Source organism: Ammospiza caudacuta, chromosome 1 (assembly GCF_027887145.1).
Source record: "Ammospiza caudacuta isolate bAmmCau1 chromosome 1, bAmmCau1.pri, whole genome shotgun sequence".
NCBI classification, from domain to species: domain Eukaryota; kingdom Metazoa; phylum Chordata; class Aves; order Passeriformes; family Passerellidae; genus Ammospiza; species Ammospiza caudacuta.
In genome coordinates, this window is record NC_080593.1 from 14,383,232 (window position 1) to 14,402,745 (window position 19,514).

General features: G+C 38.4%; 1 protein-coding gene across 11 annotated transcripts in view; it reads left to right on the forward strand.

The window, feature by feature from the left end:
- PARD3 (par-3 family cell polarity regulator) overlaps positions 1 to 19,514 on the forward strand; it is a 444,439-nt gene that overhangs the window by 247,257 nt on the left and 177,668 nt on the right. For 7 of the 11 annotated variants that reach the window (XR_009275724.1, XM_058819864.1, XM_058820106.1 and 4 more), the window contains 3 exons: positions 2,982 to 3,121; positions 4,616 to 4,744; positions 8,579 to 8,617. Coding sequence is in view for 10 of the 11 variants with exons in the window: in XM_058819864.1 (XP_058675847.1) it covers positions 2,982 to 3,121; positions 4,616 to 4,744; positions 8,579 to 8,617 (308 nt within the window). In the remaining variant the exon portion in view is untranslated. The remainder of the gene's footprint in view (positions 1 to 2,981; positions 3,122 to 4,615; positions 4,745 to 8,578; positions 8,618 to 19,514) is intronic. The other 4 variants (XM_058820029.1, XM_058820630.1, XM_058820275.1 and 1 more) reach the window with 1 other exon arrangement.

Consider the following 19,514-nt stretch of genomic DNA (forward strand, 5'->3'; position numbering starts at 1 on the left):
TCAGCACTGATCCTTATAATAAGAAAAAGATAATTTCTGTAAAAAGCTGAGATGTGACTTAAAAAAGACCTTATTCAGATCATCTTCACATATTGCAGGGAATTAAAGAGCTCTATGAATGTTTGAAGCATCATTAAAGTTGGGAGGTCTCCTAAGTAAAATATGGATGTTATGAGATCTAGTATTTTTTTATCTCTATGTTACAGCACAGATAAATTTTATATTTGCCTGAAAGTGGATGAAGACTTTCAAATTCAAATGTCAGCTGTCTTGAATGCTGCAGAAGGAAGGGAAGTTGTCTCAAAATAATTAGCCTAGAGAAACTGATCCATATTTCCTGAACAATAAGATCTGCATGCCCTTACTATGTATACAGGAGCACATAGATATGTTCAAGATAAAGATTTTAAAAGCTTGTGTCATGCCCAGTCATGTCACCTGTGTCAGTTTACTTCTTAGCATAATTTCTGTCTTGATAATAAAATATATTGTAATATATAAATATTGTAGTATATATAATTATATACTACTATATATATTGTAGTATATGCAATATATATTTTATTATATATTGTAGTATATATAATAAAATATAAAATAAATACATTTTAATCAAATGCAATTGTGCAGATCTCAGAAATCTGTATGTTGAGTAGTGGTTACTATATTTGACTCCTGCTTTCTTTTCATGTGTGAATATTAATCTGCTCTAGGAAAGTAGGTTTAGCAATTAAACATGGGCAAAAGAAATTAATTAATTTGCAGAAATTAAGTAGTATTGTGGTGAGTTGACCTTGGATAAGGTGCTCACCAAACAGCTCTATCACTCACCCTCCTCAGCTGGACAAGGGAAGCAAAACACAGCAAAAGCTGTGTTGAGATAAGACCAGGGAGAGATCACTCACCAATTACTGTCACTGGTGAAACCAGCTTGACTTGGGGAAATTAATTTAATTTTTGTCAATCAAATCAGAGTAGGGTAATGAGAAATAAAACCAAATCTTAAAACATTCCCCTGACAGCTCCCTTCCTCCTGGACTCATCTTTACTTCATGAGTTCTCTACCTCCTCCTCCCAGCAGTGCACAGGGATGGCAATGGGAACTGCAGTCTGTTCATTGCACGCTGTCTCTGCCACTCCTTTCTCCTCAGAGGGAGGATTCCTCACAATCTTGTGTTGCTGCAGAGTGGGGTCCTTCCTATGGGAGACAGTCCTTCCAAGGTGAACCTTACCCACAGGCTGCAGGTCTCTAGAGCTCTTTCAGTGTGGGTCCCTTCCATGGGGTCAGTCCTTCAGGAATGAGGTTGCTCCATTGTCAGTCCCCCATGGGGTCACAGATCCCACCAGCAAACCTGCTCCAGCATGGGCTCCTCTCCATGGGGCCACAGGTCCCTGCCTGGAGCCTTCTCCAGTGCTTCCCACAGGGAACAGCCTCCTTTGGGCATCTCCCTGCTCTGGTGTGGAGTCCTGCACAGGTTGCAGGTGGATCTCTGCTCCACCATGGACCTACACGGACTGCAGTGGGACAGCTGCCTCTCCATCATCTTCTCTGTGGTCTGCCGGGAAATCTCTGCTCCAGCAGCTGGAGCATCTCTTCCCTTTTCTTCTGCACTGACCTTGGGGTCTGCAGAGCTCTCTTGCTCACTCATCTCTCTGGCTGCTGTTGCACAGTTTTGTTTTTTTTCAATCTGAAATACATTAACACCTCAAATGGTTCAGTAGTTGTGTGTCTTTAACACAGTTTGTTTTAAGCTTCCCCGGGCTTGTAGCTGGCAACTGTTTCATAAAAGTTTGGTTTCTGTCCCCATGGCATTTTACAAAGGTGCATTCTGTGTTCGCTTTTAGGGACCTACCTGATACTGCTGAGTCCTAACTGCAAGTTGCCTTTGCAGGTCCATCTTAAATGTAGGTTTGGCCTGTGTATGCCCAGCAAGGTGCCTTGACAGCCTCTGAGAAGTTTCAAATGCAAGCTGTGGGTGCTGACACTGTGTTGGGGGCTCTCCACTGGATGGCCAGCTATTTTCATGCCGCACTAAGTGTCCTGAATAGACTTGATGTGTAATGTTGAGTGGGCAGTGGCAGGTTTTTGTAGAGTTTCAGGAGTTGTTGGTAACATTGCATAGATTGTATCTAAGAGAGGATCACAAAGGAGCTTTCTGTGTGGTAGGAGAGGCTTCTATTTGTCCTCAGCTTGTGAATCCTGGAACTGATCGCATACCGAATTTCTCTGAAATACAGACAAGTCTCATTTGCTGTAGTGACTGGACTCCTGCTCTGGATTTCTCCAGGTCATTTTAAGTGCCTCTGTTTTGCTTCAGTCTGTCTTGGCCAAGTGTAGTCAGTCACCTGGATGTAGAGCAGGACCTCAGAAGTGGCAGCCTGGGTTTGCTCCCTTCCTGCAGGACAGACGGTGGTACCCAGCGAGAGCCAACAGAAGAGCTGTTGGCTGAAAACAGCCTGAGGTCCCCAGAACAGGAGAAATGAGGCCACTGAGCTCCAGTCCTGTCACCTGCCAATGTCCACAGGTGGGGCACACTGCCAGTGTCCACCAGTGAGCTGACAGAGCCCCATGCCCAGCAGCATTGGCTGACTGTCGCTGTTGAAAGAGCTGAAAAGGAAAAAGGAAGGATCATTGGTGAGATCCAGATTGACAAGGGAGAAGACAGTGATAGGATATCAGATATGCTTTGTTCTGATTCCTTGTCACTCAGCTCATCTGAAATAGAAAGTCAGAAAATTGGCAATGACTTGGAAGTCATCAGAATAGCAAGTTGCAGGGAGTGCCTGCTGAGCCACCTGTGCCCAGACTCAGTTCTTCAGCTACAGCTTTCTTGTAGATATTTTGTTTTCTTTTTTTGTCATGAAGCAATTCTTTCATCTTATATGTATTTTCATGGATTGTATCAGTGAGGTATACATACATTCTGCTTGGTGTAATATAAAATGTGCATTTTAACCAGTAATGTATATTCTTTATGCAGGTACAGAAGGCTTGGGATTTAGCATTACTTCAAGAGATGTCCCAATTGGTGGCTCTGCTCCAATTTATGTGAAAAACATCCTTCCAAGAGGTGCAGCTATTCAAGATGGGAGATTAAAAGCTGGAGACCGATTAATTGAGGTGAGGAAATATTACATGTTCCTTGTCTGTGTTTTGCCATGAGCCCACATACTACATCACTTCCAGAGGCTTATAGTATTTTATGTTACAGGAGATTTATTGCCTCTTTTTCCTTTTTTTGGCTTTATATTCTTAGGTAAGAGATCAAGGTGCTGGGCATTTTCAGTACATAATTGTTTGAAGAGCTTAACCCAGATACACTACAAAAACATAAGTTTACATATCCTTAGGTGAATATAGTGTCATAGTCTTGCATTGCTGTTTAGGAATATATTGAAGCAAAGTGATTGTTACCTAGTGAGTAGAATTAAATCAGCGTGGAGTGATGGACCAGAAATTATTGAAGATGTTGCCAAGGATGGGAGGCAATACCCTGAAAAGGTTTAGTGAATTAACTGAAAGAGACATAAGAGGAGAGGAGTCCTACAGAGAATCAAGGCCACTTCCCTCCTGAAGTAAGGATGTCCTCAAGGGAACTAAATTTCTCTTAGATAGGTGCCCCACAGAGAGCTTTCAGCAAATCTAGCTGGAGTGATACGTTACCACCCACAGCTCTTCATTACTGTCCCTAAGCCAAATGACACCGGAGGTACAGCTGAGTCTGTAACTGCCTCTCAGGGCTCTAACTTCACTTCACTGCAAAATTGGCCAAGTCAGCTTGAATTGTTGCTGGAGGATAGCCCCCTGTAATTACTGTAATTCAAGGTAACCCAGATGACTTGGGCAGAACGGGATTGAGACGCATTTAAGGTGACAGCCATGGCATCTCAACTGTGTGAGCTGTGCTCTCTTATGAGGGGAAGGGAAAAGATGGTTTGCTGACTTCTGAGCATCGTGCTGCCTTGCTTTTTTACACTGTTAGTTGTTTTGCCTTCATTTCCAAAATATTTCTGGGCAGGCAAGCCTGAGATTATTCGATCTCTCTCTGGCTTCTCCCTTACTGAAGTTAGCTTGTGCAGTGGGGAATTCTGCACGTATTCCATATCTGCCTGTCCTGAGCAGTGGCATGTGGAGGCCACTGAACAGAGGCAAGAGTAGCAACCCCAAGGTTATACAGAGAAAGAATTGCTTTCTACTTTTGTCACAATTCGTTGTGCTAAATATGTTTGGAAGGTATGTGTAACATCAAGACAGGTGGAAACAGGACCAGTTTGGGATCATATATTGATTTTGCCAAAAGATATTTATGCAGAGGTTCTTGTAAGAAATGCCAGTAAATGGGATTAGTTGGCTTTAGTGTGTACTGGACTACACCATAGCTGCTGAAATGGAGGGAACTACAAATTTTTGGCTTGTTATTTATATTTGTATGGCAAGGATGACCATTTAATTAGTTCTATTAAATGAAAGCTGTAATGTGAGCTAATAAGCAGATTGCTCCAGTGAGAGTTTCTTAATACTGTCCCATATGATTCACATGACTTTTTGCTGTGTGTGTCTGCTGGTTTCCCTGTTTTGGAGTCTTACTGATGTCTCCCATTTCCTTTGTTGCAGGTAAATGGAGTTGATTTAACAGGCAAAACTCAAGAGGAAGTGGTGTCCTTGCTGCGAAGTACCAAGATGGGAGGAACCGTTGCCCTTTTGATTTTTCGACAGGAAGAAACTTTCCATCCAAGGGAACTGGTGCGTAAAATAGAGAGCAGCTAAGAGATTTAGATGAGTGTGAGCAAATGATTTGATCTTGTCTCCTGCTAGTAAACATGCGTGGCCAGCACTGAATATAAGAAAAAGGAAAGAAAAGCCATTTTGCTTTATTTAGAGCATTTTACGTGCATGTTTTTTTATTTTCTTCAAGATCTGCTATTGGAATTAAGTATTTGTTGATAATGTATAAGTGAGAGCTTTATTTGGAGTGAAAATGTTTATTATAGGAAAAGCTATTGCATAGACTTTATTTGGATGCATGCAGACAAGTAGATTATTTCATATCTTTCATAAGGACAAATCTGTGTTTGAAAGCCTGCCATTTGTCCCACTACCTGCTCTCTAATATGTTCTCAAACATATAGTATTATGCCAAAATAGGATATGTAAATACCTTTCTATCAAAAAGTGGAAAATTAAGAAGTAGTAGCCTTTTTTGAATATAAATGCAATCTCTGTGGAATGGAAACCCTGCAGTTATTAATTTAGCAGGGCAATTCAGAAGATGTTTCTAAGGAATTTACATTAAATAGGAATAAAATGATGTTTCATACTGTACCTGCTCCACTTGCATAGTGTATATTGATATTTCTCTGATAATTGCTCAAGATAGCTTCTGTTATGAAAAGGTAGACTCTGAATGGTAGCAGTCTCACTTTGTTCTGTATTCAGTTAAACTGCTGAAGTTATTTATTATTTGTATTATTGTGGCTATAAACAACTCTAAAATAACTTACTTGGCTGCATTATTGTGAGAAGATAGACAAATATAAGTATGATGAATTAATAACTTCATTTTTCTAATGGATTTGTATTATTTTGAATGCAAAGAAAATGAATTTTTGTTTAGCCATTTCAAGATACTAAACATTAGCTTTTTACTTTACAAAACTGCCATTAAACTTAGGAAGTCAAAGTGGCAGGGAAGGTTGCAAGTTAACCAACTTTCACCTAAAAATTCTTGAAACATGCCTTCAAGTACTGAAGTGAAAGCTGTCATAAAGTGAAGAGAAATAAAAATTTCAAATCCTATTACACCCTACCTTATCACTGTAACAGTGAAAGCAATCTGTTTATAAGTTCCTGTGGTACAATTTTCATGGCACTGCTATCTTTCATAAAGGTGAATGAAAATGCTTTTTGAGATTTCTAAATAAACTTAGAAGTAAGAAAAATATCTTAATTTTGTGTATATTATTTCTGTGGTAAAATGAGGACGTTTTTATGCATAAATTGACATGAGATTTTGTTTAAATAATTGTAAACAAATATATGGTGTAAGTAATGCAGAGATTTAATAGCAATACAATATCTAGTTTTAAAATAGCAGCAAGCCAGCCCCTTTGAAGGAGTCCAAGCTCAGCAGCCTCCCTGCTGTGGCTCAGGCAACACTCTCTCAACTACTTTGGCAAAGTCCAGTGCAGGGAAGCCTGAGCTTGCTGTGGCTGTGTCAGGTGGGCTTTGCAAGGTGGAATGAGATCAGATCTGAGCTGGTGTGTTTTTCTGCAGCTCCAGTTGAACAAATGCTATTGTGAGGATCTGACAGTACACATGTGTGATGATCCTCTGTTGCATAAGGATTTGTTAGTTTGCATTCTGGTGTAAGGAACTCTTAGGTATGCACTGCTGACTGCTGTCAAAGAGCAGGAGCAGAATTGCTGGGGAAGGTGTTGAACTAAAAGTCATCATAAAGTTTGTTCTTTCTGCTCTGGTAAGAAATAATCCTTTAGAAAAAATAAAGCAAGTCTTTTCAACCAGCTACTCTCACTGACTTTTACTGGCTTATTGAAAAAAAAAAACCCAAAACAAGTAAAGAACCAGCCAACCAACCAAAAAAGCAAAAAAAAAAAAAAAAAAAAAAAAAAAAAAGAACATTAATTTTGAGGTAGGAAGGAGAATGAGCTGAAATCCTGTCTATTCATCTTTTTCACATGCAGACCTTCTCTGGCCACTTAGGAACAATTTGTCTTTGCATCCTTTCCCTATTTCTCTCATATTTTCTACATTTGTGTGCTTTAAAATATTAACTGAATGAGATGTGTCCCAGAAATCATATGTAGAAAATCATGTTATTTGATGTTATCCATCTTATTAAGGGCAGGCCTTGCTGTTGCTTACAGAGAACACTTAATATTAAAACCATTTTATATTTGTCAATGTTTGTATAGATAGTAACCCAAATAAAACAGGTGTTGAGATTTTATGTTTTATGTTTTGGGTTATGGCTTGAATGACTTTTGAAACAAAATTAAACATCTTAGGGTTTTATTTTAAGTAAAATGGAGATAATAAACTTTAGGAAATTTAAGGAGTTTAACATTGCTGTTATTATGAAAATGTTTAGCTAAAACGTAGGGGATTTTTAAGCTGAGCCTGTCTAGGTTGGTATGGGATCTCTGAAACTTGTGTGGATCAGGTCAGGTATGTGTGTGTGATGATCCAGTGCAGCAGAGCATGATAAAAGTAGGGAAAATGTGGAAGCAGGGAATAAAATCAAGTTGGCAGAAGTCAGCTTTTGTAATTAGTGAGATCTGGAAGAATGACCATGTTTCTCCAGAATATTGGGCATTTTATTCCTTCCACAGTTACCTAATGCCAGATAGGTATTAGGGATTGTCCACGCAGACATGAGCTAGAGCCACATCATCTCTTAACACCCTTCCCTCCCTGCCCCTCTTTTTACAAAAGGGCCAAGGATTATTCTGGTTAAGGAGAGCTCCTGGAGCTCTGTGGTTACCTCACACAACTTGTGAAGAATTTGCTTAGAGCTGCTACTGACTTTGTGAATCCTCTGAAGGACTGACTTAGGTTATTTAGCTTTTGAGCTGTGTTCTCAGTGCCAGCAGATACTGGCTGGCAACATCAGTCTTCAGTACCCTAAAAATTAATATGCCCATTGGTACACGTGGGACCTTTACATTTTCCTTGTAGCTGTCCTCAGTTTTTTTCTTACTGGCTGTTGGCTTCAGATTGAAGCTTACTGGATGTTTGTGTTACTGCTTTGCCACTACATTTTTGTGCTTTATCATTTGATTCTCCTGCAGAACAGCCTAAAACAAAAATGTCCAATAAACCATAGGCCCAGCAGAATGGAAAGAAATAGCTGCTTAGCCCAAAAGTGATCAGCCAGCCAGTATTAAGGTGTCCCCTGAGTTCTCAAATGGGTTTTAATATAGGTGGGTGTGGGCTTAGAAGAGCCATAGCTCCTTATATGTGTTTCCAGAATTGTTGTGGGATGCATTTTCCAAGGATGTGTGTTTGCCTTATGTGCCCTGAAACACAGGTGAGGAATGGACAGTACAGGAGGGTCCCTTCTCTGGTGAACTGAATGCATCCTCATATCCTGGGATATGCAGAGCTGCAGTTCTAGTCCATCCAAGTATGCTCAAAAGGGGAATTCCTTGCTAATGACAGTGGATTTTTAAAAAAATAGGTGGAAGGGTTCATCTAGATTGCTGAGGTCATTCTCTGAAAACTTCAAAGTAGAAGGGAAAAGCCAGGGTGGAGCTTCCCTGAATGAAAATGTTCCACCAGCCAGTAAATTGTGCAAGCAGTTGTGGTTCTTCCTTGGCCACCAGTCAGCACCCTCACAGCCAGGGAGAGTCAGGTGCATGTACCATAAGGAGCCTGGAATTATTTCTGTTCCCTTCTCATGTAGTGGTTGTTTAGACAAATTTCAGTCAGAGGTGTGATGAACACCATTTTTTATTGCCACTTCACTTCAGAATTAGAGCTCTTTGTTTATCCCCTTGCTGTTAGCTAGTATGTGTCATATGTAGTTGTGTTCTTATTTATTTTTTTTACTTCCTTTAGAATGCAGAACAAAGCCAGTCACAAATTCCAAAGGAAACGGTAAGAGCTTTGTCTTTTCCATACTGGAAGACTCCCAAATGTTTTTAAATTGATATGGCACTTCTCCATCAAAGTTTTACAGATCCTTCTTTCACCTTATATGCTGTAGATGGCTCTCTGTAGCTTTACATTTTAAATGCATTTTTTAATGTAATTTCAAATACTGTTTGAAAATTATACACAATTCTTGCTGAATATGTTCAAGTGCTATTTGAAATTACATCTCTTCTGTACAGCCAAAGGCTGAAAGTTAAATGATGAGTGAACTTTAGCTTGAGTTATATATTGAAGCTAATTGTTTAAATCACGATTATATGACAGAAATCTGAGATACAAACACAGAAATTAATCAACTAAGCTTTAAGTCTTAATTGTATCTTCATAGCAAAGGATTGTTATCTGTTTGTAAGAAACTATATGGAAGTAATATTAAGTGTAACCTTTTGAGGGCTGCACAAGATCTGTGTGTGGTATTCCAGTGAGGCTCTAGATTGAGGCTGTGTAATGTTAATATATCTCATTTTAGTCAAGGGAAAATGATCAGTCCAATATACAATATACTAATACATCTAACAACTTTGTCTAAAATAAAAGGTGTATTTTATTAAATACCTGCAGAGAATATAACAATAATATATTACCTTAAAGATATACTGGATCTTAGTTCAAAACATACTTCAAGAAACTCCATTCAGCTAGGTACCTATTTTAAAATGAAATAATGAATTAGGTTATAGAGAAATTGAGAAGATTCCTGTTGGGACTTGAAATGAGTTAGGCTGCTGAAAAACAAAAAGAGCTTGTCTAGATAATTCAGAATATCTTACCAGCAAGGGCAAGATGGTGTCTGGAATAAAAAGAAAGTCAGGACTAGGTAAAGATACATAAGAGTCAACTCAGTGACGTAATCAAGGATATGTTGGTTGATACTATTAATTTTTCAGGCCAATGGAAGCTAACTGTAAAAATGGGAATTTGAGAATAATGTTGGCAATATTCACTTCTATCCTTCTGGCTTTTAGTGTCCTTCTCTCTGAAACTCATCTGCTTAAGGGCTCTCCAAAACTGTGGGTGTATCACTGTTTCAGACATGCCTTGCAGTATCTCTTTACTGCATCTCATTAGAGGATGTGTTTTTATCTTGATAGTTTCTTACCATGTACTGCTGATATGTAAGGAGATCAAAGATCAAAGCCCAGGATAGTATTTCTATCTGTAATTGAATACCATTGAGAATTGAATACCATAATTTGTGGGTGCAGCCTTATAAAAGTATCCTGGTTTTAGGAGTTGAAATTACACCTTGAAAGCTCATTAAGATAAAGCAGATTGCCTACAAGGTGTTTATAGAAATCAGTTGCTCATCTGTTGCAAAGTTAATGTTTTGTAGCAAATTCCATGGTGAAACCCCTTCTTTGGCGTTCTTGGAACCAACACTAACTACATCTAAGGAAAGAGCAAAATAAAATAGGTATCTCCCATTTGTTCTCTTTAGATGTGGGGTAAAAAATGCTTGTTAATCAAGAGATTATGCAGGAGGCACAGGGAGTGTATGAGTACCTAGGGATTTCTGAGAAAAACAGCTAGAAAGCCGTAGCAAGCCTTGAAAATATGGAAGTGAATTGGAAAACATATGAAGACTGAGTAACATATGGTTTCTGAGGGAATGAGCTAGAAACCTGATCAACACAAAAAAATTTGCCTAATGTCTTGGGTTTTTCATTCTTTATGCATTGGGATTTTTTGTTGTTTATTTAAAGGCTCAGAACAACTCTGTTACTAGGAACCAGGTCTCTTTATATTTACCGACTCCAGTAGGTGAATAAAAAAAGGTACTAATTGTGGGAGGTTGTGGTGGGTATTTGTAATGCACAATGCTTTTGCACTTATGTCCCTTGTTCCAATCTCATTAGCTTTGGATAAGCGTGATACTTCAATTTTACAGACCTAATTTTCTTGAGCTGCACTTTAATAATACAGTCACACATTCTTTATTATTATTTTTGAAAGTATTTCTCTTTGCTTTCCTTTATTCTCCTTGGTTCTGCTTCAATACCTATTTATTTCTCCTCTGTCTACTTTTCAGGTCTTGGAGATTTCTAATCTCACAATTTCTATTTCTGTGCCTGCTCTGATCTTTGTGCTGTTAGCAGTGAGGTTTTAGTCTCCAAGTGTCAAGGACTTGATAGTCAAAAGCAAAACAAAAAAACCAAAACCAACAAAAGACCATGATGAAGGCAGCGAAGCTACAGAAATGAGAGAGGTGGAATGCAAGTCTGTTTTGCATTTAAAGGCGAAATGGTTGTGGGGTTTCTTTTTGTTGTTGTTGTTATGTCTTTGTGGAGAAATAGAAGGAAAATGCACCTTTGAAATTAAAAAAAAAAATGAAAAAAAACTCCCTTGAAAGTAGAAGGCCTGAAATAAAATAGCAAAATATCAAGCCTAACTTATCATTCTTTACTCAGGGGTTACCTTCATGTTACTGTTACTTTGAAATTACTTTGCATTAATATTGTGGCACTTGGATGCAGTAGTTAGTCCTCAGAGAGGTAATAAAAGAAAATCTTGAAGGTAATTTTTTTCCTAATTTGTGGCCTGAAATCCTTGACAGAGTTATTCCTTACAACCCCTATAAGAAAGTATATGAATTCAGTTTTTTTATGCCCCATCACAGAATACCGATTCTCAATCTTAAGCTTCAATCTAAGATTTCGTAATTTGAGAGGCTCACACAATTTAACCTCTGCTCTCCAGTTTTACATAAGAAATGCAAATTGCTGATGCAACTTCAGCCTCCATTCAGTAACTGTGCCCTGGTGAAAACAGGACTGGTGTTTTCACCTTCTGCATTGCTCTGCTTCTTCATGAAACGAGGAATCTCCTGTATCTTGGTTGAAAGGTTGTTTCACCCAGCTATGAGTTTGTGCCATTTGTATAGCTGATGGCAGCATAGAACAGATGCACCTATTGCTAAACAGGGTGATTATTTGGAATGTAGGAGATTGCCTGTAATATGAAAAAACGAGTAATTTATCATTATTACATTTCTGTTTCTAAGCGTAATTATCCTAATCCTGTTACAGTGCATTGAAATGAACTGTTAATTATGCTATGTAAAACATCTGCCAATTAATTTTTCCTCATACTCTTTGAAGGTTGATAGTATTTCAGTAGTATTTTGCTTTTACAATTGTCATTCACTGCTAGTTTTCTGAATTCAGAACCAGCAAGTTAACTTTCATATAAGCATAATGCTAGAAAAATAATAATTATCATATGAGTAAGTATTTTCTAAGGAATGTTGTTTATTGATAAGAAGAGATTCAGAGTTAGAATTCAGGATTTCATTTCATGATTGTTGTACTCAGAAGCATGGAGAAGCTTCAGTTTTCTGTTCTCATTTGTTTTTCTGTCAAATTGCTGTAAGTGAGCAGAATGTTATGAATTTAAGTGAGTGCAGGATTTTTAACAGTGACATAACAAGAGTGGTTGGTGTGTTGGAACAATATATAAATGATTAGCTGCATTGATAGAAATTGCAAATGGGATTGCTTTTTATTTTCTTCTGAACTCAAACATTTGATATTCCAGTTATTACCTAAATTTCATTTTGATCACTGTGTTTTTTCAGATCCAATCACTGTTCTTGCCATATTCTTCTGTGTGTGAGATTCTGAATAAATTAGCTAACTGCCCTTTTTATGCAAGAATTCATTGCCTGTAGGAAAGGCGTGATGGTGGTCAGAGGCATTTTGTAAGAACTAATGAATAGTTACTTTTGTACACTTTGTGCTCATAAGTTTTCATATTGTGAGTATGAGAGGCAATATTAGCAAATGCCTAGAAATAAATGATTTGTCTTGATTATTAGATAGAAAATTATTGTGGAAAAGTAGCAGTCAGTGTTGAGCTTTAAGAGGATGTATTCTAAGTGCATGTGTGTTTGTCTTTTGCTCAGAAGCTGTTTGTATTCTTTCAAGATGCCTAGTCACTGGGGATGCATCCAGAGATACTTTTAAAAGCTGTAATAAGTTCTCAATATTTCCTGTTTAGCACCTATATAGACCTTTAGCTTGGTGATCCAAATGTCTGAACATTGAGCCAAGATCATAGATGGACAATGTCAGACTATACCCTCAGCAGTGCTGTTATCAATAGGTACAGAATGATTTTATTCAAAGAGGATATGTCTGACTGATGATTAAGCTGATGCTGTTGTTTCCTCCATGGTGCTTAGGAATGCTGCAGATATATTTTTGTACCTTTTTATCTTCTAATGGTGTGAGGCACAAGGGTGATTACAATGTTTTAAAAGCATTTTTACTGCAATTTTGAGGGGTTTCAGCTAATAATTTTCATCAAGTTTTAGATCACTGCCCATATGTAAGAAGTAGGTGGTGAATGTGTGATTTCTGCAAGGCACTGGTGTGGTTTCAATCTTTTACCATAGGAGATACTCCAGTATTAAATAGCATGTTCTGGCACATTTATGACTCGAGATAAGACATTAATTCCTACTGAATAATTAATATAACAGTTAAGCGGCTGTGATCATGAATGCTTTTTGACCAGTCTGAATTTCCTGGAACGTTCAGTGATAAGGAACATAAACTTCTGCATAATGCAGTGCTTAGAACTGACCCTCAGGCTCAGTTTTGACTGTTAGCAGCTGGTGATTTACCTGGGATGTGGTGTGGCACTTTGTGCAGCACCATAGGGAGCTGTGGCTGCCTTTGGAGCTCTGACATTGAAGACACTTGCTGAAAAATTCCCAGTTTCATGGAAGACAACATACATGTCCCTCCACTGTGACAGGGCTTAGTGCCACCATTGCAGAGTCATCCAGAAGCCACACTCGTGTGTACAAACTTGTTTATTTGGAGCAAACCTTGTTTTACTGCATCATTGCCTTTAGACTCCTGGTGTTGATTGTCCCTTGATATTAAATGCAGGGAAAACAGTGAGGTGAAATGGTTTGCCATGGTTGCCTGAATGTTTGCAGCAGAAATAGGAGTGAGACACAGATCCCTCTGAGGTGCTCCATACTGGCATTACTTCACGAGGAATGTGTTTCCTGCCATGGATTTAAACATGGGCATTATTTCTTTTACAACTTGTTTTTCCTGTCTGTCTTTTCCAGACTCTATCTCTTTCTTTAGTCTCTCAAGTCTTGTAAATCCGACAGGCCAGTGAGAGGATTTTTAGGGAGCTCTGTCATTAGTGTATTGGGCATTGAAGTTTTCCTTGAAGAAGGGATAGTGCAGAGAGCTGTAGCTTTATAGGCTTCTTTGGCAGAACAGACACCTACTGTGTACCTAATCCCTTGGTTTTCACTTCTCTAGGATAAGCAAAGTGTAAAGAAACGGGGTTAGCATTACAATCACATGGCTTTGTTTCAGGACATACAGTAGGGACACGAAGTTTGAATAGTGCAGCAGTTTTGAACAGAGTATGTTGGCCTGAATAAAGTACAGTGATTATGGTACCTGCACAGACTGGCCCCTGTGAGAAGTTCTGAGATTAAGAACCAACAGAATGTAATTTTAATGGTGTGATCAATTTTTGAAATGTAGAATCTTATTCGATTAAACCAGTTTCTATGACAGCCCAGATCAGAGTGTTGGCATTAGGCAGAGTAATGTAAGAATAGACAAGCAATGGACTTGTTATAGGGAGAAGTAACAAACATGTGGATGTACTTAAACATGGGCTTTTGCAGAGCTTTGATTTCCATTCTAAATGAAAATCACGTGCTAGAATTTTTATGCTTTGGAAAAGCATTTAATTTTTTTCTAAATCATATCTTAATCCATCCAAACCTTTAAACTGAAGTTATTTTTGCATATGGAACATCTTTTTTGATATTAAAATAAATCCTTGAAATGGACAAAACAGGAAATGCAGTGGGGCTGTTCTACAGTACTTTCATGAGCTAGCATTTTTGCCTATAAATACTTACCAAAGTTAATCCACGTCTAATACACAAAAAACTCTTCCTTGATGGGATTAAGATTAAAGCAGAGCACATTTCCCATAAAATCTCAGAATTCAGATCTAGTTTTTGATATTTAGCAGCTGCTGTTTGATTTGAATGAATGCAATCTTTGCCAGATGTGACATATTAACTTTGCTAATATGAATAATGAGTCTCTGTATATGAGCAAATAAGATTCATTAGTGTTTATCTAACATATGACAGATATTAAAATTCTTAGTCTAGGAAGAGATAGAAAAAGAAAGCAAGCATAAGAATTCTGGTTGTTTAGTTGGCTTAAGCCCTGTATAATTTTATAACCAAGTAAGTAGACACTTTAGGTCCTCAAAACCTATAATGCAACACAGCCATTTGATAAAAAAAGATAAATGGCCTTATATTTCAGGAGAAAACTGGGTTGGAGTGTGCATGCCACTACTGGATCAGTAGGCAGGATTTTCTCAGCTGGTGGAATTGCTCTAGTTATATTTTTCTTTAATGCCAGCCCATGGTGGGATGCCCCAGCTCTCAGTTACTCCTCCCAAGGAGTCCCTCAGCTGTTGTTGGAGAGGTGTGTTTGAGGCCACCTACATTGCTTTGTTTTCAGTACCTCCAGCAGTAATACATTAGATTTTTTTAAGTCCTAAACATCACCCCCCACAAAACTGTTGTTGACCAAAGAAGCTGTTTTGTTTCCTTAGAGCTGTTTTTCCATGTGTTCTACATTTGTGTAGGTGATGGCATAGGATGAGAGTGAGTCATCATTTTTTTGTGTACCTCAGTTTAGAGGGTGGCCTGATAAGACAGCAGTATCACCCACTTCACTTGAAGGGCAAAACAGTTTGAGTCACCCCTGATGTTAAGAATGTATTTGCACAACAGCTAAGTGAAATCTCCTCTCTTGCATATGTACTGCTTCATTCTATTTTGTTACCATAATACAGAGACAAGTTTTATTGGTTTCCCGAACTATAGGGCTTATGATTCCTCAGTATTGTGGGTACCTTATCAGAAGTAATTAAATAAGATGTTGTATTAAAGTCTTCTAAAGACTGAAAATATCTTGGAAAAATACTGTTATGTTAGGTCAGAATTCCCCATTATTGGAACCCAATGACTAAACCTGGGATTTTGAGATTTCCAGTAGTTTTACAGCCTGCGCTTCCTAGAGAGCTCTCACATCCACCAAACTCATATTGTGAGAATTTGAGGTTTTCCATCTGGATAAATTGTAAAGAGAGAAAACACATTTGTGTGACAAAAGGTTGATAGATGAACAAAATAGTATTTAAACAGTGGCTAACAGGGCTGTAATGTTAGAAGGCTGGACACAACAGGACTTGAGACAGGTAAATTGAATAGTGAATGGGGTCACTCAAGTTGTTAGGTAGTGTTTGTGCTATAGTTAATTAATCATACGAAAGTCATCATTGTGGTGTATATATATACACTTATAAGTGTGTGTTGTGTGTGTACGTGCATATATTTGTGCATTCAAGAGCTTTCTGAAAGTTTTCATGCCTGTGTGTGCATATGTATTTAACTGCAGATGCAGAGCTTTACTGATTGCTCTGTGAAAGGGAACAGGAGCGCATTTTTGTCCACATAGTCACAAAGCAATGTGCAGACAAGTTTCAATGACTGAAAAACTGCTGAGAAGGCAGCAGGTCTAAGCTTGCAAGAGAATGAACTTCACTGGAGAGAATGCTGCCAGACTTGCAGCAGCAGCGAGTCACTTAGGAAACCTGTCCTGACTTGACTGAAAATTGCTTCCCCGTTAGGTAGGAGGAAGGTTTTCTCTGCTGTTCAGTTTCTGTTTTCACTCATCTCATGCTGCTTACTCACCAGCTGAACCCTGATGAGGTCCTGCTGAGGGAAGAAGTCCCAAACAATAGTGTGTGAAACATGAACCCCCAGCTGCTCCAGAGAGGCAATTGTCCCACTCTGCTCCTCACTGATGTGACCTCACCTTGGAAATTGTGTGAAGTTTTGGGCACTGCAGGATAAGAAAGTTCTGAAGCTATTAGAGAGTGTCCAAAGGAGAGCAATGAGGATGCTGAAGGGCCTTCAGGGGAAGCTGTGTGAGGAGCAGCTGAGATCACTTGGTCTGTTCAGCCTGGAGAAGAGGAGACTGAGGGGAACCTCATTGTGATCTTCAACATCCTCCTGAGGGGAAGAGGAGGGACAGATGCTGATCTCTTCTCTCAGTGATCTGTGGCAGGACCCAAGGAAATGGCCTTAAGTTGTGTCTAGGGAGGTTTAGGCTGGATATCAGGAAAAGGTTCTTCACCCAGAGGATGGTTGGGCACTGGAACAGCTTCCCAGGGAAGTTGTAACAGCACCAAGCCTGACAGAGTCCCAGAAGTGTTTGGACAATGCTCTCAAGCACAGGGTGTGACTCTTGGGGTGTCCTGTACAGGGCCAGGATTTCAACTTAATCTTTCAGGGTTCCTTCCAGCTCAATATATTCTGTAATTCTGTGATAAAAGGATAAACAGGATTAGAGGCTGTTACTAGTATGATGAGAAAAGTAATGGCACTCTAACTGTTGAAGTCTATTTTAATGTTGTTTATAAAATTAAATCTGATTTTATGATCAGATCAGAACTTAGGTAGAGGATAATGTTATGTGGAAGAGAAAAACAATTCCCCCCTCTCTTCCCACTCCGTTTATCTTAGACCTTGTTAAAATCTCTGTATATATCAAAACACTGCCATAAGTTTGCTCTAGTCAGGGAGTTTATCTTTAAATTTACAATATGTTTATGTTGTATAAAAAAAGTGAAAAACTTATCTCAAGTGTTGTTTAGCATGAATTGATGCTAAATATGATTTTGCAGCCAAAAAAGTCACCTGCATATTTTATCACCAATCAAATTTTTATTATAAGTTACGTACTTGAGCAGCTTCATTCATCCAACTGAAGTCATTTCAGGTGACCTTTTCCTCAGCAGCCTCTGTCTGAACAGAATATTGTTCTGCTGTTAATTGTTTTGGACATAGTGTGTGAAAAATCTTAAGGGAGTTGAATTTTGTTGTTCAGGGTTCACAGTACATAATTTTGCTTGCATGTTTACTGCTGGCCTGTCAAAATGTATGACGGAATAAATTTCTCCTACAGATCAACTAATCATGAAAATAGTGTTGAGGTGTTTGATTGACATAGTGAAGCTGTTAATTTAGAGAGTATCAAGATCAAATGGAGGCTACTGCAATTAAGAAGTGACTGTGTTCTCAGCTGAAAATGTTTAATGGTGCATTTTAGATTTTTTGTGCATTTTTATGCTGTCTCATGGATGTGTTATGGAATTTCTGTGATTTTTTAGATTAAAATACCTAATGTTCAACACAATTTCAGTGCAAATTTTACTCTTTTATAATACCTGGTTTTATATTGATTGGGGAGACTTGCTGTACATGTAACGTTTCTGTACTCTAAAGGGCTTTAGAGAACAAAGGATTCAGCCATTGCAAGATTTTGCTGGGGCTTTTTTGTTTTGTTTTCATCTTTACCACTTTGGCTCAAAATATTATAGTAGCAGGCTAAAAATCTTCCTGCCCATTTCTCTGTGACTGGCTCCTTTATGACATGCTGAGGTTCCTTGTGGTACTGCTTCAAGGTTTGTATTATGAAGTTATATTCAATATATCATACATAGTGAGACCTTCTTTGATACCATGGTGTGGCACAAATGTTAAATTTGCTACTTTCATATCCATAGCACTTGAAAGTTAATAGTTCAGTTTTTATTGAAAGCCACATTTTTCATGTTTGTTTTCCTTTTTTTTTTTAACTTTACATTCAAGCATATGATACTGACAGGTGTCACACAGAGTCTGGAGGGCAAAATGCTTCTTATATCCCTAAAATTCCAGACACAGATATGGTGGTAAAGCAAGTGTGCTTAAGTGGGAAAAACTGTAGATACTCTATGAAGTCCCTAAAGAAATTTAGTCATAGCCTAGTAGTGGTAATTTTCTTCCTTGGGTGAGTTGAGCAATTTTCTTATGCTCTCAGTACTTCTGATCCAGTGCTGAGGCTGCTGTTTCTCATTTTTTTATGAGCATGTTCTGCTCACTCATGTACAGCTGCTTCAGTTTTTGGCCTCACATTTCAGCTGCACACTCAGGTGTCTGTAGCCTGATATTGCCTTATTTCCTTATTCAAGATTGCAGGAAACAAGCAAGCACAAGGCTCACATTAAAGCAGTGCTGAAGTGATAATGCAGCTCTTTGGTCTCACTGAGGAGAAGTAGGGTAGAGGCCATTAGCCAAGTCTTTGGGGATGCTTGTGAGATGCTCACTCCAATTGACCCTTTGTCATATAGAAATGCCCCTGACAGGCCTGGGAGACTGCTTTGCTGAAGTTTTGGTGGATTGTTTGAAGATTAGAAAATACTGGAGGACGAGAAATTGATTCTGAATTTATTTTAATAGTAGCAAACAAAAATTCAGTAAGCATATCTGCTTTCTTGGATAAGCCACACATCCTACCTTGACTTTATCTCTCTTTTGGCTCACAAGCTTTTTCTTGCTACTATTTATTAAGGAATATGAAAGTCATCAGTGTTACAGAAACTGTAAGGTAATGTGCATCTGTTTCAGATTGTTTTATTCTGCAGCCTTTTGACAAAATATGGGTTCAAATGTATGCTGGAGCTAGTGCTTCTGTGAGCCAAGCAGGAAAATTAGGGTGGCAATTTTCCCATAATTTGGGAAACATCTTGTGGGTAGAGTGTTATTCAATGGTCACAATTCACCTTTCCATTCATCACAGCTAGCATTGGTCATGCTGTTTTGTGTGGCCAAGAGATGTGTTTGAATAGTGGGATTCACATGCAAGCCAGCCTAGCTATGGCACATTGATAGGGATATTTTAATTTTTCCATTGCTTTGGGGGTTTTTTTGGTTGTTTTTTGATGA